The 26,092-nt window shown below is 44.5% G+C and overlaps 1 protein-coding gene across 3 annotated transcripts in view; it reads left to right on the top strand.

The window, feature by feature from the left end:
• Nucleotides 1-784: 784 nt before the first annotated feature.
• The window catches only part of SRGAP3 (SLIT-ROBO Rho GTPase activating protein 3), a 257,900-nt gene continuing 232,592 nt past the window's right edge, over nt 785-26,092 (top strand). For all 3 annotated transcript variants that reach the window (XM_047096125.1, XM_047096124.1, XM_047096123.1), the window contains exon 1: nt 785-1,130. In XM_047096125.1, the coding sequence (XP_046952081.1) occupies nt 1,064-1,130 (67 nt within the window). In that variant the 5' untranslated portion in view covers nt 785-1,063. The remainder of the gene's footprint in view (nt 1,131-26,092) is intronic.

Here is a 26,092-nt window from a genome sequence, read left to right as displayed (position 1 = left end):
TGGGTCAGCCTCTCCCCTCTTCGAGACAATCCCTACAGAGTAACAAACTGTCAGATAGCCATTGCTTTGAGAAATTAAACTGCATGGTGCAAAGAAAAGGTGAGACTTTTGAAGTTTTTGGAAGAAAAATTCCTAACACGATTGCTAATGGAGTTTGCAGGGGCCTCTCAGGCCTTTCCAACCCGATTCTTTTTCCTGCTGCCTTCCCTTTTGTGAGCATTTCTTCCCCTTTCTGCTTGCAATGAGTTCTGCTCTCCTGTAGGCTACAATGTGTCAGTTGTTATAAAATCCGGGAGGTGGAGCTTGGTGACGAGGTGGGTGGGGGAGTGCTCAGCCAGCCCTGCAGGGCGAGCAGTCCAGCCGTGGTTCACCGGAGCTTAAGCCTTGCAGCAGGAGAACTTCCATCTCGCTCTTCTGGCTTTGATCCTCACTGTACATCAGACCAGAGGCGCCGAAGGGAGGGAGGATGCGAGATGACCGGCCCTCTGGCAACCTGACCATCTCCTTAGCAGAGCCTTCGAAAGCCAGCCGGAGACTGACTGCACAAGCAAGGAGGCGCCGCGCCTCTGTGGATGTGTGTGTGTATGTGTGTGTGTGTGTGGGTGGGTGGGTGAGCGGGTGTGAGTGAGTGAGTGAGAGTGTGTGTGTGTATGTGTGCGTGTGCATCACGACTGTGTGTGTGTCGGTTGAGTGCGAGAGTGCACGCGTGAGTGTGTTTGTGTGCATGTGTGTGTGATTGCTCTCAGTTATTATTTTTGTGGAAGAAAAATCTTGAAAATCTGGGGCAGGTTACTGTGCTCCTAGGGGCGGTAGTTCTTCTTTTGCAAGAGGAGCTGACCAGACCAAGCTACTAGAGACATTTTTTCGGCAAGTAAAGAGAATTTTCCTCCCAGAACGAGAGGCATTTTTCTCCCCCCTGGCTCTGCAGCGAGTAAAAGAGATTAGTCCCTAAACCCTGTGAAATCGACTAGAGCCGAGTGATTACCAGGGTTTGAGAGAGGACTGGGGAAGAAAAAGAGAAATAAATCAAACAGCCTGTCAGTGCCTTTGGCCACGTTGGAAGATGTCATCTCAAACTAAGTTCAAGAAAGACAAAGAGATCATTGCTGAATATGAAGCCCAAATAAAAGGTGAGATGCGGGCTGGGGAGTCATGCTTCCCCTCCCCTTTCCTTTTTTCTCTTGCTCTGGCTTTCTTTTACCCTTTTTCCTCCCTGCCATCACAAAATGTTGTTATGCATCAATAATCTTATTGTGAGTAGGAACAGTGGCAGCCGCACAAGTCCAGACTGGTTTCAACTGCAGAGAGCCCTGGCTCTGGGAGTGTGGATTATAGAATGGGCAGCAATCACTGCATTGCAGGTGTGTGAGGAGGATCCTACGCCCGGCTTTAGGAGTGTCGTGGATACTCCATCATCTTGGCCGTGACATGTCACTCTAAGGCCATTTTGACAGTCACTGCCTCTTCCCCCCTCCCATGCTGAAAGCCCCTTAATGTGATTTTTTTACTATCTGCTTTTATTTTTCTTTCTTCTTTTTGGTTTCTTGTTGCTTTCCCTTGCCCCTTTCTCTGGGCTGGAATTCACATGCATGTGCACACAGAAGCAGCATCCCTGGGTTGCACTTCTTTGTCAGTGCCTCTCGGCTGGCCTGGGTTGCCATGGATTAACTGTTATGGGGCATATTGATCCAAACTAATGCAGGCATTTAGGCATAAAGAGGGAGCTCGGTGCAGAAAATGTATTCTCTCGCAGTGTGCAGCCCCAATCACCGCCCGTCTGCCTGCTAGCGTGTAGGGTCATCAGCCTTCATTCAAAGCCAACAGCTTAGTGTGCCGTTTCGGCTGGTAGGAGCTGCCTGGCTTCCGTAGCGCCAGAGGAAGCCTGCCAGCAGGGTGGGATGACCTCTGGCTGCCTGTTCCAGCTTTGGGGCCACAGGGTGCACGCTCCTCTCAGAAACTGCTCCCTAAATCCGCACTAGCAAGGCGAAATAGGGAACCGGACACAGTCGCATAGACAAATGCAGGCAGAATCCTGGTTCACGCCAGAGGGGGTTCTCCTACCTTCCTGAGTTCTAGACTCAGTTTTGGCAAGGAAAATCTAAAAGCCCCATACTCACCCTTTCTCCGAGGACAGACCCTGAGGGAAGCCTGGGCCTGCGTCTCTTAGTGTCTGTTTTCTCTCTGGTCCTGGATCTCCTTGCTGCGACACAGGGTGTGTTTGTGGTCTCCCACAGAAAGACTAAAGACAAAATACATCTTCAATGGATACTGACGCCTGCTCTTGAGATTGTGGGTGGACTGTTTGAGCAAGTTGATTATTTGGGGCTCAGGTGACCTGAGGCTGCCCCACCTGCTTTTAGGTGCTTCTGCAGCTCCAGACTCAGTGACCCAGGAAGTCTCCCCGGAAGCGGCAGGGGCCCGACATCCACAGCTGCTGCACACGCTCCCGATGCTTGGGAACCTTTGGGAGGGGAGCGGCCAACAGGGGAGGGCTTTGTTTTTTTTTGTTGCTTTTTGTTTTTTTTTTCAGTCTCGCCAACCCTCTTGTGTCTTCTAGTCCTGGTCAGACCCGGCATGCTAATCACCTCTGGGGGTAGACCCTAGGGCAAAGGGAGCTGAAAACGTTCTCTAGGTTTCAGCTCAGTGTGGCAAACTGACTTAGGATGTTTCAGCCTTGCTGAAAATTTAGTCACAGGCCCTTTACTGGTCAGAGATTTGAACTCACCCGGCTGCATCAATACAAAAGCCCAGTTTCGGCCTTTGCATACACACTTTTTAGGGAGTTTATGTTTTATAAGATGAATTTGGCTGAGTATTACAGTTCTTTTTAACTGAGGTTCTCATGAAAAATGCCATACTAGAGAAGCGAATGCTGAGTTTTGGACAGTTTGGGGTTTTTGTTAGCATTGTCTTGGTAGGAAGTAACGCTCGTCTTGTTTTTGGATCACTGCCACAGGGCCCGTGAACTTGGCTTGAGGATCAATGAAGCATTTATTGCTCCGGCTGATTCTTTTACTTTTTTACCTTTCACCTTTATTTTAACAACTACTTAGCAAGTCCAAGGTCATGCATTTCCGGCAGGAAATTTGTCCAGATGATCTTGTCTCTTCCAGACCCTAAGGGTCTCTACATTCTGGTTAAAGGAGTTGAATTTTATTCCTTTAGAATTGACATCCACACGACTTAGACCAGGACGTTGCTGTACCTGAAACCGTCTGGAATCTTTTCCTTTCAAAATTCTGTTTGTTAATCATCATCATAGTTCCTGATGATGTACGCACAGGGCTCTACAGTTTCTCTGTCTGGCTCACTCCCAAACATCACTACTCTTGGCCTACACAATGTACGGAAAGTGTTTGTATGAATGAGCTCAGCTTTAGAGATGAAGAAACTGAGGCCTTGTCAGGTTGAGTGACGTGCCCAAGGTCACAAGGCCAGAAATGTGAAGGTAGCTGGTCTTCTTTCCCATTGCATTGTTTGCCTGAGGCTGGCCCTTGAAGGATTGATGTCAGTGGCAGATGGCGGTTTTGTGGTGGGGACTGGCTGTCTCTTGATCGTTCCATTGTTTACCCTCTTACTTTTATCCCTTGCCTTTGTTGCTTGCCTCTGAAGAATGTTTGACCAATCACCAAAAATAACGCCTGAAGCCTGTTTCCTTTCTCCCTGGGTATCATTTGACCAGTTTGGTGCAAACCCTTCGCCTACTTAGATAGATTTGGTCCTCTGTGAATTTAGTGAGGGGCATTTTTGGTTTTTAAAAATGATACTGAGTTCTTTGTTGACTTACTCTCTTTTATCTCTTTTTGAAGAATTTATTGACCTGAGGAGAATGTTTTAACACTCTTTTTTTTCCCTATTGTAAAAGAAATATCAGATCCATGCCTTCTCTTGCCTCATCAGTTACCTGAATCCCTTTGATTATATATTTGCAATGCAGTAGTATAGCATGTGCTTGTACATGTCCAGTGATGGGGAACTCATCACCTCCCAAGTCCACATATTCTACCTTTAATAGCCCTGGCTGCTGTAAGTGGTTTTTATATTCATCTATTGGTTCTATAGTATCTTCTCCTTGGGGGTTCATAGAACAAGACAGATGCTTCTTCCCCATGACTGCCCATTGGATGTTAGAGACTCTGATCATAGCCCCACTATGATTATCCTCATTTACTCACATAAGATGCTTATCTGCTGCTTAATCATCTTCACTTTCCTTTGGATTTACTGTATCCTGGTTACAAACTCCCAAGTGCCTTTGGGTGCTTGACAGATACAATAAATGAGTGAAGCTGGCCAAGTAAGATGATTTGTGATAGTTGGTCTACCACCTCCGTGAGGGCAGTAGATGAAAGGGTGATGGTGGTTATGGTGCCCTTGAGAGCACTGTCTAGATGAGAGCTTTATGCTTTTATTTTACTTTATTTATTTATTTAAAACATTTTTAAAATGTCTTATTATTTATTTTTGAGAGAGAGAGAGACAGAGCATGAACAGGGAGGGGCAGAGAGAGAGAGAGGGAGAGACACAGATCTGAAGCAGGCTCCAGGCTCTGAGCTGTCAGCACAGAGCCTGACTTGGGGCTTGAACTCAGGAACTGTGAGATCATGACCTGAGCTGAAGTCAGACGCTTAACTGACTGAGCCACCCAGGTACCCCCTTTAAGAGTGTTTCTAAGTTCTAGGGGCGCCTGGGTGGCTCAGTCTGTTAAGTGTCCCACTTCAGCCTCGGTCATGATCTTGCTGTTACTGAGTTCGAGCCCCATGTCAGACTCTGTGCTGACAGCTCAGAGCCTGGAGGCTGTTTCAGATCCTGTGTGTCTCTCTCTCTCTGCCCCTCCCCCACTTGTTCTCTCTCTGTCTCTCTCTCTCAAAAATAAACAGTAAAAAAAAAAAAAAGAAAGAAAAACAAGTGTTTCTAAGTTCTATATGAGAGGCTTTTGATGTGATCAGAGAAAGAAACACAACTATCACCTCCTTTATGCTGCATGTATTGCTTCTATTAATATAGCCCAAGGATTGAATTAGTCCTTTTCACTGCCCACCCCTTCACTGTACCATATTTATTTTACATGCTATATTTCTCCAATCCACTAAGTTATTAGGATCTTTGTCAGAGAGAAGAAAATGAAATGAATTTCATATGAGTTGTTCTTGGTGACCCTGTGCTGGCCCCAGATGGACTCTATTTCCTGTCTGAGGTGCTTGCAAGTGTCCCTTTATGAATCTGTTCAAGCACTTTGCTTGAGAGTGACATCACATTCTCTAGTCTGGAAATGGCAAGCTCTAACTTCTTCCCCTTTTGAAAATCAGAACAACATTTGCCCATCTCCAGCATTTTGGCACTTATCCTGTTTTTCACAGTTCCCTCAAAGATCACCGATAGTGTTTGGTAATCTTATTTGCCAGAGTTCTCAGTGCCCTGGGCTCTCATTCATCTTGCTGTCAGACATAATGATCTATTCTGCATTTATCTAGAGTTCCCATTTCCATTTCAACCTAATAGAAAATTGAAATAGAAACACAGTGATTGACTTTAGTGTTTTGTTTTGGTTTTTAATTATACATCCATAGTCATTTAGGCCATCTTCTTAATAGCAAAAGTCTAGAATTTGGGGGAAGAAGGGCAGATTTTGAAGAAGATCACAGAGAAGTGTTTATTTACTCATTCATTTATGTATTCATTCAGTAAACGTTGATTATCTACTTTCTTCTTAGTTTTGTGGTGGGTGTTGTGAGAGATGCAGAGTATATGATACATTCTTGGCTTTCTAAGAGTTTTCTTGAAATATGGTGATAAAATCGGTGAAGGAAATGGAAAAAACAAAAACAGAAACTCAGAACACAAAAACTCCCGATTGGGCACCAGAATGAGTTTAGTCTTTATTTTTTATTTTTTTTTCTAGTGTTTATTTACTTTTGAGAGAGAGAGAGAGAGAGAGAGAGAGAGAGAGAGAGAGAGAGCAAGCATGAGCGGGGGAGGGGCAGAGAGGGACAGAAACACAGAATCCCAAGCTTGCTCCAGGCTCTGAGCTGTCAACACAGAGCCCAATGGGGGCTTGAACTCACGAACCAAGAGATCATGACCTGAGCCGAAGTCAGATGATTAACTGACTGAGCCACCCAGCCGCCCCGAGAATGAGTTTAGTCTTTTTAAAAAAAATTTTTTTAACATTTACTTATTTTTGAGAGACGGAGCCAGAGTATGAGCAGGGGAGGGGCAGAGAGAGAGACACACACAGATCTTAAGTAGGCTGCAGGCTCCAGGCTCTGCACAGCTGTCAGCACAGAGCCTGACATGGGCTCAAACTCACAGATCAGGAGATCATGACCTGAGCCCAAGTCGGTCACTTAACCCACTGAGCCACCCAGATGCCCCGAGAATGAGTTTAGTCTTAAAGAGAGTATGGCATTGAGTGAATGGACGAGAACTTTAGGAACCCTCACTACTCTCAACAGGCTTCAATGAGGAAAGTATGCTGGTTGGGAGAGATATTGAGGAGTAGTGGGGACTGTGGCTGATTAAGGCTCACCTAGAGGCGTAAGCCTCTGCTCAGCTCCAGTCTCAGTGCCAGGCAGGATGTGAGCCCAGACTGGTCAGTTCTTTTAGTGTTTCAAGGGCATCTGGATTTTAAAACAAAATCTCCTCATTTTTATTTTTAAGTTTTTAAAAATGTTAAAAACATTAAAAAATTGGGATGTCTTTTTTATTTTTGAGCTGTAAATTCTTTTTTAAATTGAAGGATATTTGACACACAATGTTACATTAGTTTCAGGTGTATAACGTACTGATACAACTCTATATGTTACTCTGTGCTCACAAGTGTAGCTACCATCTGTCACCATACAATGCTATTATAATATCATTGACTGTATTCCCTATGCTGTGCCTTTCATCCCCGTGACTTACTCATCCCATAACTGGAGGCCTATATCTCCCACTTCCTTCACCAATTTTACTCATCCCACTACCCCTCTCCCTCTGATAGCCATCATTTTGTTTTGTGTATTTATGGGTCTGTTCTGGTTTTTATTTGTTCATTTGTTCTGTTTTTTAGATTCCACATACAAGTTAGATCAGGTGGTATTTGTCTTTCTCTGTCTGACTTACTATACTTAGCATAATACCCTCTAGGTTCATCCATGTGGTCACAAATGGCAAGATCTCATTCTTTTTTATGGCCAAGTAATATTCCTCTCTCTCTCTCTCTCTCTCTCTCTCTCTCTCTCTCTCGATCCACACACACGCACACAAACATACATAAACACATCACATCTTCTTTATCCATTCATCTATCTATCCATGGACACTTAGGTTGCTTTCATATTGGCTGTTGTATATAATGCTGCAATACACCTAAGGGTGCATATATCTTTTCAAATTTGTGTTTTTATTTTCTTTGGGTAAATACCCAGCAGTGGAATTGCTGGATCATATGGTATTTCTATTTTAATTTTTTGAGGAACCAACATACTGTATTCCACAGTGGCTACACCAATTTACATTCCCACCAACAGTGTATGAGGGTTCCTTTTTTGAGCTATAAGAGTTCTTTATTCTGGATACAAGTCCATTATCAGATATAAGATTTGCAAATATTTTCCTCCATTCTGTGAGTTATGCTTTCCCTTTTTCGATGGTGCCCTTTGAAGCACAAAAGTATTTATGTTTATGAAATTCAGATTATTTATTCTCATGCTTTTCATGTCATATCTGGGACTCGTTTGCTAGATCCTAGGCCATGATGAAAATCTCCTGATTTAAAAAATATTTTTCTTTAATGTTTATTTATTTTTGAGAGAGACAGACAGAGAGACAGAGTGCCAGTGGAGGAGGGGCAGAGAGAGAGGGAGACACAGAATCCAAAGCAGGCTCCAGCCTCTGAGCTGTCAGCACAGAGCCTGACGCGGGGCTTGAACTCATGAACTGTGAGATTATGATCTGTGCTGAAGTCGGATGCTTAACTGACTGAGCCACTCAGGTGCCCTGAAAATCTCCTGAGTTTTACATGCAACTCAAATTTTTAAAAAATATTTTTTAATGTTTGTTTTTTTTTTTTTTTAATTTTTTTTTTTTCAACGTTTATTTATTTTTGGGACAGAGAGAGACAGAGCATGAACGGGGGAGGGGCAGAGAGAGAGGGAGACACAGAATCGGAAACAGGCTCCAGGCTCTGAGTCATCAGCCCAGAGCCTGACGCGGGGCTCGAACTCACGGACCGCGAGATCGTGACCTGGCTGAAGTCGGACGCTTAACCGACTGCGCCACCCAGGCGCCCCTTAATGTTTGTTTTTAAGAGAGAGTGTGAGCGGTATAGGGGCAGAGAGAGTGGGAGAGAAAGAATCCTAAGCAGGTTCTGCATCGCCAGTGCAGAGCCTCACGGGGCGCTCGAACTCACAAACTGTGAGATCATGACCTGAGCCCAAATCAAGAGTTGGCGCTTAACCGACTGAGCCACCCAGGAGCCCCAAATGTAACTCAAATTTTTAAGAAACACTATGCTGCCTGAACAAACTCATCAGTAGGACAGTTTCAGCTCACAACCCACTGCTTTGCAACTTCTGGCCTGTAAGTTGAAGTCCATAAAAGGTCTTGGTGATGGAGCCTCAGCCAGTTTTCCTGTTTTATCTTTAGTTGTTTTCTCTATATTAGGCCTGTGCTCTTAAAACCACATGAGGCCAATCCCTTGTATCTGAATCCTCAGTATCCCTTCCTGGAACCTTCACATCTAGTGCCATTTGTGCCTTTGTTCTGTTTAAAGTGTCCCCCTTCCTCCACCCTTTCTTTGTCTGGGCAACTCCCGACCGTCGTTCAGTGGCTGCCAAAATGACACCTTCTTCCAACTCTCCTAGGCAAAATTAGTGATTCCCTCAGATCTGTGCTCATGGTCGTTTTGTTTCGCCAGTGTGGTTGACACAAGATAGGCTGAGAGAGTGGCCGGTACGTTACTAATGAGAAGTTTTACTCTGAACAGCTTTTAGCTAACTTAGTTATTTTCCTTGACATATGTCTTAGTCTGCTTGGGCTCCCATAACAAAATACTGTGAACTGTGTGCTTAAACCACAGACATTTATTTTTACAGTTCTGGAGTCTGGAAGTCCAAGATCAAGGTACCAACAGATTCAGTTCCTAGTGTTGTAGATGGCTGTCCTCTTGCCGTATGCTCACATGGCCTTTGCTCAGTGTGGAGACAGAGAGAGAGAGAGAGAGAGAGAGAGAGAGAGAGAGAGAGAGGGAGAGAGGAGGCTGTCTGTCTTCCTCTTCTTTAAGGGCACTGATCCCATCATGAGGGCCTCTCCCTCATGACCTTCAACTAAACCTAATTATCTCCCAAAGGCCTCATCTACCTCCAGATACCATCACATTGTCACATTGTGGGTTAGGGCTTCAACATACAAATTTGGAGGGGGAGACACAATCTATGACAGCACCTATACTTTTTGTTCCATTGAAAGTAGAGGATTGGGGCACCTGGGTGGCTCAGTCGGTTAAGCATCGGACTTTGGCTTAGGTCATGATCTCACAGCTCGTGAATTCGAGCCCCGCATCCAGTTCTGTGCTGACAGCTCGGAGCCTGGAGCCTGCTTCCGATTCTGTGTGTGTCTCTCTCTCTGCCCCTTCCCTACTCATGCTCTGTTTCTCTCTCTCTCTCAAAAATAATGAACATTTTTAAAAAGTAGGGGTTTTATTGATAAAGGAAACATTCTCCATAGTTTACTGAAGTTCCTTGTTTGTCCCTGACAGGGGAGATATTTATTAGTGGAGATTTGGTGAAGGCTTATGTGTTCAAAGCAAGAGAAATGTTTAATGAGGTGATGTTTGCCACAGTCATAGTAGGGTGTGGCTGGGAACACTGCATTCCAGACTTTTTGCAGTTTGGGGAAATCTGTAGATCTAGAGGTCTATATTGGCCATTTTTGGAGTTTTTACCACCAGAGTTTATTAAAGACAACCTTTCCTTTCTGGAAACCTCAATCACTCATTCATTCATTTACTCACTCATTCATTCAGTGACTGTTACAAGCCATGCTTTAGGCTATATAACTTTACTTAGGCGTGGGAGGTAATTGATTTTTACTTAGTTCCGGGTCTCAGTCATATACACAGTATCTGATTTTGTGATCTCAGTACTTCTCAGAGGTAGTCATTATTATTCCCATTTTATAGACTAAAAGCTCTATCATTCAGAGAAATAAATGAAATAAATTGCATCAGATTGCACAGGGAACAGTGGCAGAGTTAGGGTTTACGCAGAGCCTTCCTGACTTCCAGTTGTACAGTGAGGTGAAAGCCGTGTCATAGCAATGTGGCTCTGAAACCCAGGGGTCTCTTTCCTGGGGGGACCACTCTGAGATGGGTCTTTATCTCTGACTTCCTACTGTTCCTGAAACTTCAACTCCCCTTCTAATCCGACTTTTCCTGGTTCTCCCTGGATGCCACCAACTGTGTCAGATCCTTCACACCCATCCCATGGAGTCATCTTTGGCAAAGTGCCCACCGAAGACACTTCTGTAGACTTGACTGAGGCTGCCATATCTGCCTCCATAAACCGGAAAATATAGGACTGGAAATTTGAGGGTTCTTCTAGTCCCCTCCACTAGGGAGGGGAGTCCAACTCCCCCACTTTTCTTCCCTCACCCTCCAGATGTGGAAACTAATGTTCAGAGAAGGGTTCTGGTGTAGAGACACTTCGAGACCATATTTCCATGAGGAGGAAAGCTCTCTCTGATCGGTGCATTGCTGTATGCTCATGCCTGGCATCTAGTTGGTGATCAAGAAACATATGAAGTTGGATTGTTCCGGTGGGTGGTGTAAGGCCAACCGGTGGTGGTTGCCTGGGAGGTAGAGCTGAGTGGTACCTTGGAGAATGGGATGAGGCAAAGATATAAGAGTAAGGATAAGAGGGTCAGGAGGAGGTGAGGTTAGGCTCATTTAGAAGATGGGTCCTGTCCTTGTCACTGCCAGGAAGGGACAGGGGTTGACTTCTTCAAGGTGCTGAGTTTTGGAACCTCTGGCCTAACACAGGACCCAGCAAGTGGTGTTCTGGGCTTGATTTCACTTGCAAATGATTCATTCCTGATGGCTTGTTGGTGTTTATAAAATATCTTGGCTGGCCAGGAGTGGGATTTTGGCTCTTTTCTCTTAAATCATATAATCATTAGGCCAATTTATGTTTGGAGTAGTGTTCCCTGAGATGTATTCATGAAATTGGATGTCAAGAAGCGTTAGGTGCGAAAAACAGTTATGTGGTCAAATGGGTCTTGGGAGTTCTAACATAAACTGAGTTGAATAGGCTTGTTTCCCACAGGACTTCTTTTTTGGTGGGGGGGGGAGGTGGAAGAGAGAGAATTCCAAGCAGGCTCCATGCAGCGTCCAACAGGGGCTCCAACTCACGAACCTAGAACTGTGAGATCATGACCTGAGCTGGAGTCAAGAGTTAGACGCTTAACAGAACCAGCCACCCGGCGTCCCTCCCACAGGACTTCTGGGAACCTTGAACGTGTTAAGTGTGAATCACCAAGAAGGGGCCATGAATTTTCTTAAACTTATTCCATCTTGTAGATGTTTCTCATGGAAAATCGCACAAGACCGTATTCCTGAGATTACATTTTGAAATTCACAATTTGTGGATTATCCACATTCTTTCTCTTTTTGCCTTTTGCCCAGTTCGCTAATTTTTATACTTTTCTCTGAGGGCAGTTTGAAGAGGGGAAGAGGTAAAACAAATGCGTATTCAGCTCAGCTAAGTGATATTGATGTGGTGTTTTGAGGTCACTTAGAAAATGTGGGTTTTGACATCTCCAATTACAGAGCGCTCAGCCATTGATTTAAATGGTAATTTGGCGACAGCTTGCCCCTGATCAATATGCATGGCGTGTGCCTGTGTCTGTGTGTGACAGTAAGGGGATGCACTCGGCTGCAGGCTGTGTTCAAGGTGCCTTGAATGGACCTCAGCACTGCCCGTGGGATTGTATGGTCAATGCCAAATGATGATGCAGAGGAATGCACGAAAGCCTGTAGCCCATGCGCCTCAGAGTGAGCAGATCTCAGCCACAAATTCAGGTGTATGAGAACTAGGTTTTTCTTTATTTCTCTGTAACTTGATTTCCATTTCTCATCTCTCTTTTGCTGAGGGTGGCAGACATAAATCTAAGTCAATTTGGGGTTCCTCCTGTTTTCTTCAGGGTTGTGCCCCAAGGTCCAGGGGACTAAGGCAGTGCCAAGTGACATCTGTTGTGGTTATCATCAATCTATTTTGGCAACTGAGATAGCCTCCTTCCCTTTGGGTCGTCAGTGGTCTGTCTATGCCAGTGATCGATCCTTCTTTGTTCCCAATCTCGAGACTCTTTCCTGTGTATCTCTCTTTAGTCCTTCTGTGCTGTTTGCAAGCACTGGGAGCCATCCTGGTTCTCACATACCATGCTGGGCTGTGAGCGTCTCTGGACATTTGTCTCAGGCCTGTCTTGCCAGGCCCCACACTTGATTCCCCTCCAGTGCCTCCCTAGAGCTCTGCCTGGGGAAACGGCCCAGCTCCTGTCTGTTCCCAGATTCTGCAAATGTGTGTGTGGGGTTCCCTCATCACCCTCTTTCCTTGGGCTTGTTTGGGGTGAGGCAGGGTGCAGGCTATTTTCTTATAGATCCATAAAAATCTACATACACTTTGCTTTACTGACTCCTGGAAATCTTTATCCATGTGTAGAGTTGGGAAGGGGAAAGGAGGTTATTGGGGGTGGTATCCTGGCTCTTTGTCATCACACATTCCCTCAAAACTATTTTGAAAGTCAAAAGCCAAGAATTGACTCCTTCTCTGCATTATCCCTGAGGCAATGAACACAGAGAGCCCTCCTTGCCTGAATCTGGTCCAGAAGCTCCTAAGGAAATATGGAAGAAAACCCTTCAGTATTTCAAGATATTGTAGTGAATTTCCTTTCTTTTCCACCTGCACCATCCTGGCCCAGACTACCATCACCTCTTGCTGGGACCATGGCAACATCCTTCTAACTCAAAGTGTCTCCACCTCTGCACTACTGACATCTGGAATTGGATTAGTTTTTGTTGTGGGACCCGTCCTGCACAACATGTGTTGTTTGATGCCTGTTAGTTGTTAGAAGTCTGTAGCACCCCTTCCCTCCCCCAAGCTGTGAACCAAAAAATGCCTCCAGACGTTGTGAAGGTTCCTGGGGTGGGGGGGGGGAGGGGCCGGGGGAGGGGGCGGAGGGGGGGCACGTGCAAAAGAGGCCTCAGTTGAAAGCTACTGACCTAACTGGTCTCCCTGCTTCTCTTATCCCAGTAACCTGTTCTCTGTACAGCAGCTAGCAGTAATCCTTACACAATTTAAATCTAACCATGTTACTCTCCTGATTGCAAACCCTCCAGTAGCATCTCATTGCATAAGAGTCGAATCCAAATCACTGGCTAGGCTTACAAAGCCATGTTCTGCCCACCTTGGCCCCCCTACCTCTCCACAGTCCAAGCTTGTAACCCACTTTGGGCCTTTGCACATAGCTTTTCCCTCTTTCTAGAACCCTCTTTCCCTAGATTGTCACATGGCTGGCTCCTTCTTAGGATTCAGCTTTCAGCTCTCATGTCACTTCCTGACCACCCAACCTTAAATAGCTGTGAAGTAACTTGGATTAGCTGACTTGAGTTCTCAGCAGAGTACTTATGGCCATATGATATTTCCCTTGTTTATTTCTTCTCTTTACCAGAATTGAAGGTGTGTAAGAACAAGACTTTTGCTTCTTCTCTTGTCCATTTGTGTTTTGTTAGCACCCAAAACGGCCCTTAGTATATACTAGGTGATCATACTATTGGTTGAATGAATGAATGATGGACTTTGCACACAAGCACATATAAATGTTCTACTTCAGGGTACCTAGGATTGTGCTGGGGATTGCAGTTTAGAGGAACAAAATGAAGCTGATCTAGGCTTTTCCCCAGCCCTTACTGGAAGGTAATTCAGGAAGATGAAGAATCCAAAGAACAGACAATTGTATCTGTGCAGAGCTGCCCAACTCATTCAAGGGAACGAAATGGAGGGACCAGGTGGCCACTTGCAGGGGTCTTGCGGGAATCCAGTCTTTTCTGTCAATTGAGATCCTGGTTTGTGTCTGAAATGGGGATACAAAAATGGATAAAATGTAGTCCCCATCCCTGTCTTGGTGTTTTCTGGGAAAGGTAGTTACAAGAATAGATTAATTGATTATAGTAAGTATAAGAAGTATCAGGACAGTGCTGGAACCGTACATTCTTTGAAAACTGAGAGTGAAAGTTGACAGCTTTGCCCCGGAGAGCTGGAGAAGTTCTTATAGAAGAAAGGACTTCACGGTAGGGTTTTGAAGGATGGATAGAAGCACAGCTGGTGGTAAAAGGCATGTTGTAAAGAGAGAACAGCATGTGCAAAGGCATGGGGGTTATGAAAAGGCCTGGGTACTTGGGAAATGGTGAGAAGGTTGACATGGCTGAAATCCAGAGTAGACGGAATGGACTATGGGTGGTAAGGACAAGAGCTTCAAGTTCCTTTCTAACCACTGGATAACCATGAGTCTTTGACCTTGGAGATGGTGGAATAGAGTCTTCTTCTTTTTTTTTTTGTTTTAAGTTTGTTTTTTTGTTTGTTTGTTTATTTATTTTGAGAGAGATATAGATAGCACAAGTGGAGGAGCAGCAGGGAGTGGGGGAGAGAGAGGATCCCGAGCCTGATAAGAGGCTCGACCTCCTGAAACTGTGAGATCCTGACTTGAGCTGAAACCAAGAGTTGGATGCCTAACCAACTGAGCCACCCAGGTACCCTGGGTGAGAGTCTTACTTTTTTTATTACATTTTTTTCTCATTATGGATATAATACATGTTATTTTAAAAGTTTCTTAAATATAGAAAAATATAAAAAAGAAGAAAAAAAGAATTTAGAAACCACTTCCTGAGCCAGCACTATAAACATTCAGTGTATTATTATCTTCCAGACTTCATATCTCTATTTACCAAATCTGCTTTATATATATATATATGTATCTCAAAAATATGGGATCACAGATCTTTAATGAAAAGTTATAAAAAAGTTATAAAAAAGCTGATAGGCAAATCATCCCAGGCTTAGAGCTTAAAATAGCATATGGCCTAAAAATAAATAGACTTTGTCAAGTACAAACATCAATCAATAAGCATAACCTTCCACGTGTTGTGATGGTCCTTTAGAGCAAGGGATTGGTTTGTTAGGAACCATTTTGTTGTGGGGATTGGCTTGTGTTGCTGTTTCTATTCCACTGAATTTGTATAAAATTGGGGGGAACTGAGTTGACTCATCAAGAACCACTCCCCCCTCCCCACATCTGTCCTAGCCACTTGTAGCTAAAATTTTCCCCCTTCCTGGTCCCCTAGAGTCTCACTTCCCTGTTGGTACCCGGGCAGCAGTTCCTGCCTCTGGCAGGAAATATTAAAAGGAGAGTGTTGTCTAGGGCAAAGAATTTAGCCTCAACAGCAGGTGACTCTTCCCTGCTGGTACATTTCCTTTGGTCCCCCTTTCCTCATTGCTCTCTGCCAGTGTCCCTGGTCATTGGTAGTACTTGCAGGAATTCCTGATTGCCGGTCTGCTTCCACAGTGATAACCTGCTTTCCCCTTATTTCTGATGGTCAGTGAGGCTATTTCAGAATACAGTGTATTTTAGATTAGTAAGTTTTCTGACTCTTTGTCAGACAGAAAGGCCTGAATTCCTGTAGGCGGGTATAGCTCTCACTCAGAGAAGGGAGCACCCTGGGAGGTGACAGCTCTGTAGGGGCACTTTCTAGAGCTTAGAGTGCCTTAAAAGGAATGAGAGAGACACAGAGGGAGGTGACATGAGAGGACCCTTAGCAATGAAACACCTGAGCCACCTTCAGGGACACAAAAGAGTAGGTGTCACTTCTCTGATTTTATTTGTATGAAAGAATGCAAACTGGCTGAGCAACATGGCTGCTCTCCAGCTGTCATCTGGATAGGGCATTTGTAAGTGGAGTTGGCCATTGCATTACTTTTTACTTTACAGTGTCTTTATTTTTATCGGTGGCCTCTCCAGACAGTATGCTTTGGATCTCCCAAAGATATATCCTCTTGAGGAAACCGAGGCAGAACAGTTTCTCCCTGGCTTCTGACACCTGGTAACTGGGAATGCCTTGACCTTCTACCCTGGCTCCTGACTTTTGCTAGGTTATGGTCTTTGGAGTTTGTTTGTCTCTTGACCCTCAGCTAATTCAGGGCTTTAGTCTGGGCATGACCCTCCTGCTTAGGCCCTACCCTGAATATCTCTGACTTGCTGGATCTCATACTTGGCATAAATTTGCCATGAAGACCCTGTGCCAAAAATGGCAGAGGCTCTACTGCTCTTTGCCAGAAACACAGAATTGTTGTGCTGTTGGGAATAGGGGGAAAGAAATGTTGAGAATGTGGTAGGCCAATTCACTTTGATTTAGCTTAACAGACATTAATTGAGTTCCTACTGTGTTCCTTGTCCTCATAGACTTTATAATTCTGCGGGGAAGACAGATTTTAACCTGTAATGGCAAAAATGTTGAGTGTTATGACAGGGTGGTACAGAGCTCCTGGGGGGACCTGAAGCAAGTGGGTATACATAGTTGAAAATAGTGTAGGTGATTTCTGATATTGATCTACAGAGCTGAACTGTATTGGCCAAGCTTATGTCATCACCATCGTTTCTTGAGGTATTTGGGATCTAGACAGCACCATCTTTCCCTTTAGAGAAGAGTCAGAAGCCATCAAAATATTGAAGGAGTCAGGAAGTGGTACTTGTAAGAGAAACATACAATTCCTGGTATAAAAGACAAAAATGGTTCCAGAAAAGGAAGGCAGTAGTAGTTATACTCAAGATGGTAAATACAATTGTGGGATAAGTGCTATTAAGGGGAAATTAAAGCCAGGGCTCAACTGAAGAGGGCCGAAATCCATTCTGGTTGAGCAAGTTATGCTAAAGCCACAGAGGGAAGATGAGACAAGTATGTGGACTGTGGAAAAAGATGGGGACTATGCTTTGGGTGGAACCACGCAGACATGGGTCTGAATTTTGCCTTATAGCTTATCAGCTGAATGACCTTGGATAAGTCTTTTCTTATCCAAAAAAAAGAGGAGAAGAATGGGGAAGATATATCACCAGTTTTGACTTGGAAAATGGATGATAATATCTCACGTGTGTGTGGGGGGGGGGTGAGAGAGAGAGAGAGAGAGAGAGAGAGAGAGAGAAAGAATTAGTTGAAGTAACACATATCAGCACACTGCTTGGTACACAGGAGCATTTACTGATAAATGAAAATGTTAGCTAAATCAGTAAGAGGGTCACCAGCATTCAGAGTCCTGGACAGGGAACCCATGCCTACAGATGAAACACTTAGTAAGTGCAGCTGGTTGGAAAGGAGAGGAAGGTGGGGCAGCACTAAGAAACCATGAGTGCAGGTGGAGTTGCCCTCATGGGCAGCTGGAAGTAAGTCTCAGGCAGGGCTTTCTTTGACTACTACACTGTTTTTACCAATGTGGCTCCTGGGCCACCTGCATCAGGATCACGAGGGAGGAATTTATAACAAATGCAGATTCTGGGGTCTTATCTCAGACCTATTGAATTAGAATCTCTGGGGACTGGGGTGGGGCCTGGGAACCTGCATTTTTAAAGTGCCCCAGGTTTTATGAACTTGAATTTTTGCGTCTGAACTGTAATAAACTCATCCATTTGACTGTCTTTGTATCTTTTTTTGAAGGCAAAAGAACATTTAGTAATTATGTAGACTGTGTGAATGAGAAAGAAAACCATGGACCCCCACTGTGTGTGTGTGTGTCTGTGTAATGTAACCCTGTTTTTTTAACAAAAAAATATGTGTCTTAGGTGTGCCCTAAGTATTAGGTGTGTATAAAAAGAGTCTGATAGTTTTTACTGATTTGTGATGCTGTTTACTCTTGGGGACTAGGAATGGAATGTAGGTCAGAGGTGGGGGCAGGGTTGTAGTGACAGGGAATGGTGGGAAGGAGACCTTTTTTCCTTATATTCTTCCATTTTGATTGATTTCTAAAATAATGAGCATGATTACTTTTCTAATTAAAAAAACCCACAAAGTTGACAATAAGTAAGGAATTTTATGATGCTGATGCTCAGACATCAGCTGAACTATAAAAAGAAAGAGGGAAAGAAAAGAAGACAGACACCTGCAACAGATATTTAAGTAATGCTCAACTTCGTGTGTTCCTTATATATTGTAAGAATGATGGCTGAAATGAAATACACTACTTTACTGGGTTATTCCGCAGGGGAAGTGGAAGGTGTTTGTTCCTGCTCTGTCAAAATTCTAAGTGATGGGAATAGGGGTGGAGTAGTTAAGCCCAACCATTTAATTTAGTGGGTTTATATCAGGAGCCATCATGGTACTTGTCCAGAATCTGGGGTTTAGAGTTGTGAGGCCTGATTTCCCTTTTCTGATCTGTTTTTTGAGCAAGGCACGTCTCTATTCTGCATCCTTGCTTCCTCATCTGTGAAATGAGGGCGTTATCTACCTTAAAGGCTAGTTGCTGAGAGGATCAAATGAGGTGGTGTGTGAGAAAGTAAACTCTGGAGTGCTGCAGCAATGTTAATTATTTCTATTTTTGCCTAGCTCCTCCCCTGGACATGCTGCTATTACCGTGGAGTTGTTTATGTGTCTGTCTCCCTGTGAGATCATTGAGTGTAGGGGCCTTGTTTTATTCATTCCCGAATTCTTGTGCTTAGTGCCTGCCACACAGGAGGCATTCAAAGCAAGTTCTGGAATAGCTATCAAAGATAGAAAAATACATGCAACAGTTAGGTTTAGGCTTATGAATATTAAGATGCTTTCACTTGTATTTAAAAGAATTTATAGAAAATTCATTCAAGTCCACAACAGAAATGATACTGCTGGAGAAAGAAAAGAACTTCATTAAGGAAAATTTAATTGCCCAGTTTTCTAAAGAGACAGAGCCACATCCCTCCATCCTCATTACTGTCAAATGCAGGATGGCTGGTTCCAAGGAGGGCAAGATGAATGAAAAGAGATTGTGAAAAGGCAAATCCTGATACTCCTGAAGAAAAGTCTCCCAAGAAACAGGAATGCTCCCTGGATCACCAGTTTCCTTTATTGTCAGAGCCCGGGAATAAGCCTCCTCTGGGCGACTCAGACAAAGGCCCTCTTTGGCCTCTACCCCAGACCTTGGCCAGTAAACCGCAAAGTCCCTTATTGCCCCTGGAAGTGGGAAAACTTCCAGTTGCTTGACAAAAGTGGAAGGATTATCTGAGGCTCAACTTGGGGGCTCCAGTACCTCTAAGACCCGGGTAATTATCATGTGAATGGGCAGGGGGAGGACTGGAGCCAAGTCTAGAAAAAAGAGACCTGGGGTAGACCTGAAGTTAGGAAAGAGGGGACCAATCTCAGGTTTGGTCCTCTGGATCCTTTTCCTGTACTGCCATAAATCTGCAATTTCTTCTCCCCTCTCCTATACCAGTTCAACCTGAGGGCACCATTAGATGGGTTGATGATTGTCCAAACAATTACCAGTTATTGCATGGACCATTGTCAGCCCAGGTAAAGTCTCTGTCCTGTTCAGTGTTTTAATTGAGTATTTGGATGATGATGTGAGCATGCCCATGTTGTTTGAAAATGGCAGGACACCAAGGACAGCAGGTTTAATAATTGGGAGCATGGTTACTGGTATTGAACTGCCCAAGGTTTGCAGCCCAGCTCTGCTGCTTTCTAACTGTGTGACTTTGGACAAGTCTTTTCATCTCTGGAAGACTCAATTTCCTCATCTGTAAAGTGGAGATAATAATCCCACTTTAAAAAGTAATCTATAAGATTAAATGAGATAAAACACGTAAAGCCCTCTGCCACAGTGCTTGGCACATAGTAAGGACTCAGTCAGTGTTAGCTATTGTTATTAATAATCACAGCCCTAAGAGTCACACTACAAGCTTTGGAGCCCAGTAGATTGGGCTTAGATTCTAGCTCTGTCGTTTATTAGTTGTGGGCAAATTGTCTAACCTTTCTGAGGCTCAGCTCTCTGTACTTCTGCTGACTAGGAGCAATAAATAATACCTACCTTGGGCATTTCTGTAAGGCGTCGAGGCCAGAACAGACCCATAGTAGAAGTTCCATAAACAGTGGGTTACCATTAGGAGAAACAGCACATCCTATGGTAAACAGAACCAGGAAGCAGAGAGATCTTAACAGAACAGGATGAGGGACAGACTCCAGAAATATGAAGTTTAATAGTTTCTTTAAGAGAAGACCACTAACTCTTCAAGAGAAGCTCAGCCTTTTTGCCTGTTGAGCCCCGAGAGGAGTTTCTCCTATAAATAGATAGAAATGTGAATAGGAGTAAGAAAAAATTGGCATTTGGCTAGGATTCTAGACCTTAGGCCCTGACCCCATCCTGTCCCTTGTTCAGGTAGCTCTTGGTTTCTCCCCAAGAGGCCAGAGGGAAATATATGATAGAGACCACTGACGGGGCAATGAACACCCATCGTGAAGCTGCTGCTTAGCACCCCAGTGCTGAGGTCTGGTGAGCAATTCTCCCCTCGAGAACCCCTTTAGCCTAAGTGGGTTAGGCATTCAGGCCTCCCTTCCAAACCCATACTTCAGTCTTGGCTCTCTTGCTCCAGAGTAACCGAAACTGGGCTGGAGCTAGAACCTCTGACCTCTTTCTTTCAGGGAGCAGCCCAGACAATTGCTCTGACTCCTCTCTGAGAGGCTATCAGGCCTAACTGCCAAAAGGGAGAAGAGAGAGTTAGAAGTCTGGACCCCCTCGGACTGGACCTTTGGCTTTCTTGGGAGTATAACCTCTAGGAATTTTGGTCCATGAAGGTACACTAAAACCTGGCCAGTCTATAATCTCACCTTTCCTTCAGGTGGGTAGATTTCCATGCATTAAATCTTGACCCTGACTTAAGAGTAGTGAATAGAGTTGACCTTCAGCTCTCTGAAGGTCTCTGAAGGTCCTCCTTTTGACCTTTCTTTGAATGCCCTGAAGAGCTTAACGGCCCAAGCCTATGATCAGTTCAGGGTGTGGCTCCCTCCCTCTGCAGAAGAAATCAATGGAGAATCCGTGACATTCACTCTGCATCCTCAGCCCTGCTCCATAGTTTGCCTGCTATGCAGCCGGGAGCTGAGAAGTTTAGCCCTGAAGGATTTAAGAATGCCTCTTTGACGTCCCTCTCCTTCTCCAGATTTTTAAAAAGCGGCTCAAGACTAAATTGAAAAATTCAGTGTAGTTTTTCCAATAAACTCTGATCACCAAGCAAGAAGTGGTCTGCAGGCCAGTGATGTGTTTTGTTAAGATGCACAGCAGAGTCAGGCAACTTCATATACAAATCTGTATTTTTCACTTTTTGAAAACAAATCAGGTGATCTGGCTGCACTGGTCCCTCATTCCCCCGTGGTAACAAATCAGCCAGAGCTGAGTAGCAGCTGCCATTTTTAAGTGAGGCATGCCATGCCATGTTTAAGTGGGTGGCTTGGTTGATTAAGCATCTGACTCTCGGTTTTGGCTCAGGTCATGATCTCACAGTTCATGAGATCGAGTCCCATGTCAGGCTCTGCACTGAGAATGAAGAGCCTGCTTGGGATTCTCTCTCTTCCTCTCTCTCTCTGCTCCTCCCCTGCCCCCTTCAAAATAAATACATAAACTTAAAATAAAATAAAATAAAATAAAATAAAATAAAATAAAATAAAAGAGGCATGCACTTTTGAGTCCCTGCTGCTTCCTGGGCAGGTGCTCTTGGGTCTCCAGACACCCTTATCTCTCATCTGCTGTTTCATTTACCAAATATTCCTGGTTTCTGTAGGCATTTAGGTTTGCCAATCCTGGATAAGGCCAAGAAATTATATTCTATCTTCTGTCTCAAATTATGCTCATCAGATAGGATTGTGCAATGAGAAGTGAATGACAGCATAACAAATAATTCAGTATCTATGATATAAAAATGCCTCCAACTTCCACCATCCTTCCACGTTCACAAAAGAGACGCCTTGTCATTGCATAAGTACATCCCTTTTCACTTCTCCTCAAGGATGAGTTTGACATTGGAGTCAAGGACAAGACATTCTCCCCTGAGAAGTGCTTCTGTGTTTGCCTCTGACCCATCCTTGAGGGGAGGTGTGGGGAAGGTGGGGGAGGAGAATAGATTTATTTATTTATAAATAATGGCTTCAGCTGCTACAGCCAGTAAATATCCTGTGATGTGGTGGATGGTGTCCTTAGTTACCTCATCAGTAGTCACTACAACACATTTTTAATAGTTAAACATCCCTCAATGTTAAGCTGACCATTTTAACATCAAAGCACAGTTCACTTAAATAAAGCAATTCTGCTCAAACAGGGTGGTCCCAGAACTCCACATTGGACTCTGAAATCAGACAGAACTGGGACTGAATTCCAGCTTCATTACTTACTAATTGTTTGATGTTGGGTAAATCATCTCATCTCTCTACCTCTCAGTTTCTGTCTCCTTAAAATGGGCATCTCATTGGATTCTCATGAAGATTAAATGAGATAATCCCCACTTGATATCTAGCCCAGGGTCTGGAACATGGGAAACACTCAGTGAGTGCTTTCTATTATTATTCTTACCCAGATTTGGAGGGCTTGAGTTGCTGCAAGAGTGAAGTTTAGACCATCTACAGCAGAACCAGCAGCTTGGAGGCAAACTTAGATCCATTAGTGTGTTTTGCTTGGCCTTTCGAACATTTATACAAGTGAATTAGTTTCCAACATTTAAAAATCAAGGGGTGCCTGGCTGGCTCAGTGGGTAGAGCATGCGACTCTTGACCTCAGGGTCATGAGTTCAAGCTCTACCTTGGGCGTAGAGCTTACTTAAAAATAAATAAATAAATAAAAATCAAGAAAGTGCAAAAATAAATCTGGAGAGTTTACATAAAAAATCTAGATTTCTGCATTTCTTGTGATATGGGAAGATCCAGGCATTTTGCCGTCATTCTCAGAGGCAAAAATCGACTGTCCCCTTCAAATGGGGTATGGGGTCCACTTGTTCCAGGGCCCACCTGACCCACTTCACTCATTTTTGTTGCCTGCTTGACTCCTAAGGGCATTTGAGTTTTTTTGATTTGGAGGAATGGACCAACCTCCATTCCTCATTATGTAGGATTCAGTCAGTCATCCATAAATACTATTTCCAGCAACTGGACTTTGGAGAAGGTAGACAGCAGGTTGTATTTACTGGCAAATGCCCCAGTGCCATCTGTGTCATCGATTAAGTGCAGAGCCATCAGCTTCCACAATCCGTGGGACAGAGGTAGGGTCAAGGTCCTCTGAAAAGAATCTGGGAAACTAACAAAGATTTGTACCTGGGAACAGATGCCCACCTCATCGCAACATGTAGGTGGGCTGGAATTTAATAAGGAAAAAAGTATAAAGTCTTGCCCTATGTCTAAAAACGCAGCTGGCCAAGTACAGACTAGAGATGTGCTTAGCAGCAATGCTTGTGAAAAAGACTTAAGGTTCTCATTGACAATAAGTTTGGTGTGAGTCATGGGGAGGCGGCTGCCAAAAACCTAATCTGACTTTGGGCTGGGTTTATAGAAGTCTAGTGTCTGGAAGACCTTTCTAACAATTAGAACTGTCTTGAAGGGACAGGCAGGGAGGCTCAGGAAGCCTTGATCTCCCTAGAATAGGAGGTGTTTGAGGCTGCAGTGATATGCCCCTGAAAAGAGGGTCAGAGTGGGGATTTAGGCAGCGGAAGATTTGTTCAAGGTGACATACAAGGCTTCTGCCTGCCAACCTTGTGATTCTGCTTTCTGGGGCCCACTGGAGGACGATAATTTCCATAATAAAAGTAAAAATCTTGCTTCCTGATAGAGGAAAGCAGACTTGCTGAAGAGGCTGATTGGATGCAGCCATTTTGATCTGACTGTCAAAACGGAAACGTGGACTTCCGGTTCTTACCACATTAATTTGGACACATGTCACTGGGCCTTCTTTATTCCTGAACCTCATCTCACCTGCAACCCCATCCCTGACCCTCTGCCTAATTTCTCAGAGACGGAGGGGATGGGGGGGGGGGGAAGGATCTGTTTTGCACATTACTGGTAATTTGTTTAAGCTGGACTTTTATGCAGAGCTTGCAAACTGACGACGTACAGGCCAAATCCAGTCCTCAGATGTGTTTGATTTGGCCTGTACTGTGTCTTTGAAAAATGCAATGTAGATGCCAACATGTAAAAATGAGGAGATTTCACATAAAATCTGGATTTCCAGCACCTTTAAAAAAAAGTCAGAAGGTCTGGCAACCTGGGGCAGCACCAGCTGGAGCTGAGCACCCATAGCTCTCCTTGGATAGGACTGGAGCTCACTTGGCCCCTGTCATCTCCCTAACTTCCCCTGCTTTACTAGTTCACCTGATGTCCCCAGTCCCCATAGGTATTGGAGCTAACCGTCCTTGGGTGTAGTGGTGGTGTTTTGTTTTGTTTTGTTTTGTTTTTTAAAAACTAAAATGTCACTGAACTTTGTTTTCATTATATAACAGCCACTGATTAATTTTCTGCAGCCTTGGAGGGAATATCATGTTTGGGATGGGCCTGACTTTCGAATATAGCCTTTGTGGCATACCTGGAATGCATTTTCTAGGAGGTGTGCCGGGCGGGGTGTGGGGGGGGGGTGGGGTACCTCAAAGAGAAACAGGCATCTTCAGAGCAGCTGGAGCCGAGGTGAACTTTGTACTGTATCTCAGGAAGAAACTTGCTCTAGGTGTCAAGACCATGTGGACAAGAAGATGAGCCCCAAACTGAAATTTTTCTCCCAGAGCTAACACTGCACAGCCTGTTGTTTCACGATAAGGAGAAGAGATTTATTTATTTATTTATTTATTTATTTAAGCCCGGCTAATTTGTTAGATAATGGTTTATTTACAAGACCACGTCAAAATGCCCTGCACTGTCAGAGACATCTTTAGGATGCAGTTACGGATTCTGCTCGTTCCTCTTCCCTACAGTGGGGCTGGCCGATGGGGGTCCACAGGGGAGGGTGGGGGTGGGGGTGGGGTGGAGGGAGCAGAGATGCCCTTAGAGCTGCTCCTGATACATAACCTGTGGCTCATTTACCACAAGCCCCCCATTCTTGCATCTCAGCGAACATCCCCAGCTGTTCTTTTGAACTGCTCCAAGGCTTCTGTTAGGTTTTCTTACGTTGACCCAAATCTTCATCCTTGTTACTTCTCCACTGTGGGCCTGTGCTGGAGCTGTGCCGAAGCATGGCTGCTTCTTCCACAACACAGCCCTGCCGATATTAGCAGATGGTGGTCTCCTCTGTTTTGTGAGCCGGCTGAACAATCCATGAGGAGAGGGGGTGGGGGCGCGTGGGGGCGCAGAGAGACCAGGTGGATTTAGGAGAGACCGTATTGCCTTCAGATGGGTCTTGAGCTGGGTGATTTCTGCCCCACTTTTCACACAAAGCACCATCCTCTCCAAAGGCTCCTTGTGCCAGCCTCTGAACCTCTCAGTCAGTTGCGGGGATATAGAGGAGTCCACGAATAACTGAATCTTCTAATAAAGCTTTGGTATCTGGTGGTAGAAATCGCAATAACTTACCAGAAGCAGGGAACTGGCAAGCACAGTTAGCTCAATGTCTGATGGCTGCCACAAGTTGAGGGGAATGAGGCCCGGCTATAGGCCTGTTGGTTGGCTTCTTCCCTCCAAGATAGAATTTACTAGATCCTTATCCTGCTTGAGTGTCTCTGCTCTTAGGTTCTCAGACTGAAATTGTCCAGCCTGGGACTTCAAAACCTTAGGGACACTCTCCAGCATCACTTCCTTGCAGAGTGGGCCTCTCCCTTCATGAGACCTCAGGCTTATCCCTTAGGAAATGCCCTTTTGGTCTGAGTTATCTCTGGTGTGGACATAGGGTCTTGTCTTGCTCTTCATGGTGTAGCATCTGGTGGCAAGTTTGTGTTTTTATTATAGTTACCTCAGTGCATCCTGTCACTGAGTCATCCTCAAGGTGTGGCATTTCTCTTTCACCATTCCTCAATCTCTCTCTCTCTCTTTCTCTCTTATTTTTATTTTTTATTTAAAAAATTTTTTAATGTTTATTTTATTTTTGAG

The sequence above is a fragment of the Lynx rufus genome, unplaced genomic scaffold (genome assembly GCF_022079265.1).
Source record: "Lynx rufus isolate CCGP_SWC_20201006 ecotype Redwood Valley unplaced genomic scaffold, mLynRuf1.p SCAF_4, whole genome shotgun sequence".
Taxonomy (NCBI): domain Eukaryota; kingdom Metazoa; phylum Chordata; class Mammalia; order Carnivora; family Felidae; genus Lynx; species Lynx rufus.
The sequence above is the reverse complement of the archived record's forward strand: the minus strand, read 5'-3'. Positions and strand labels throughout refer to the sequence as shown.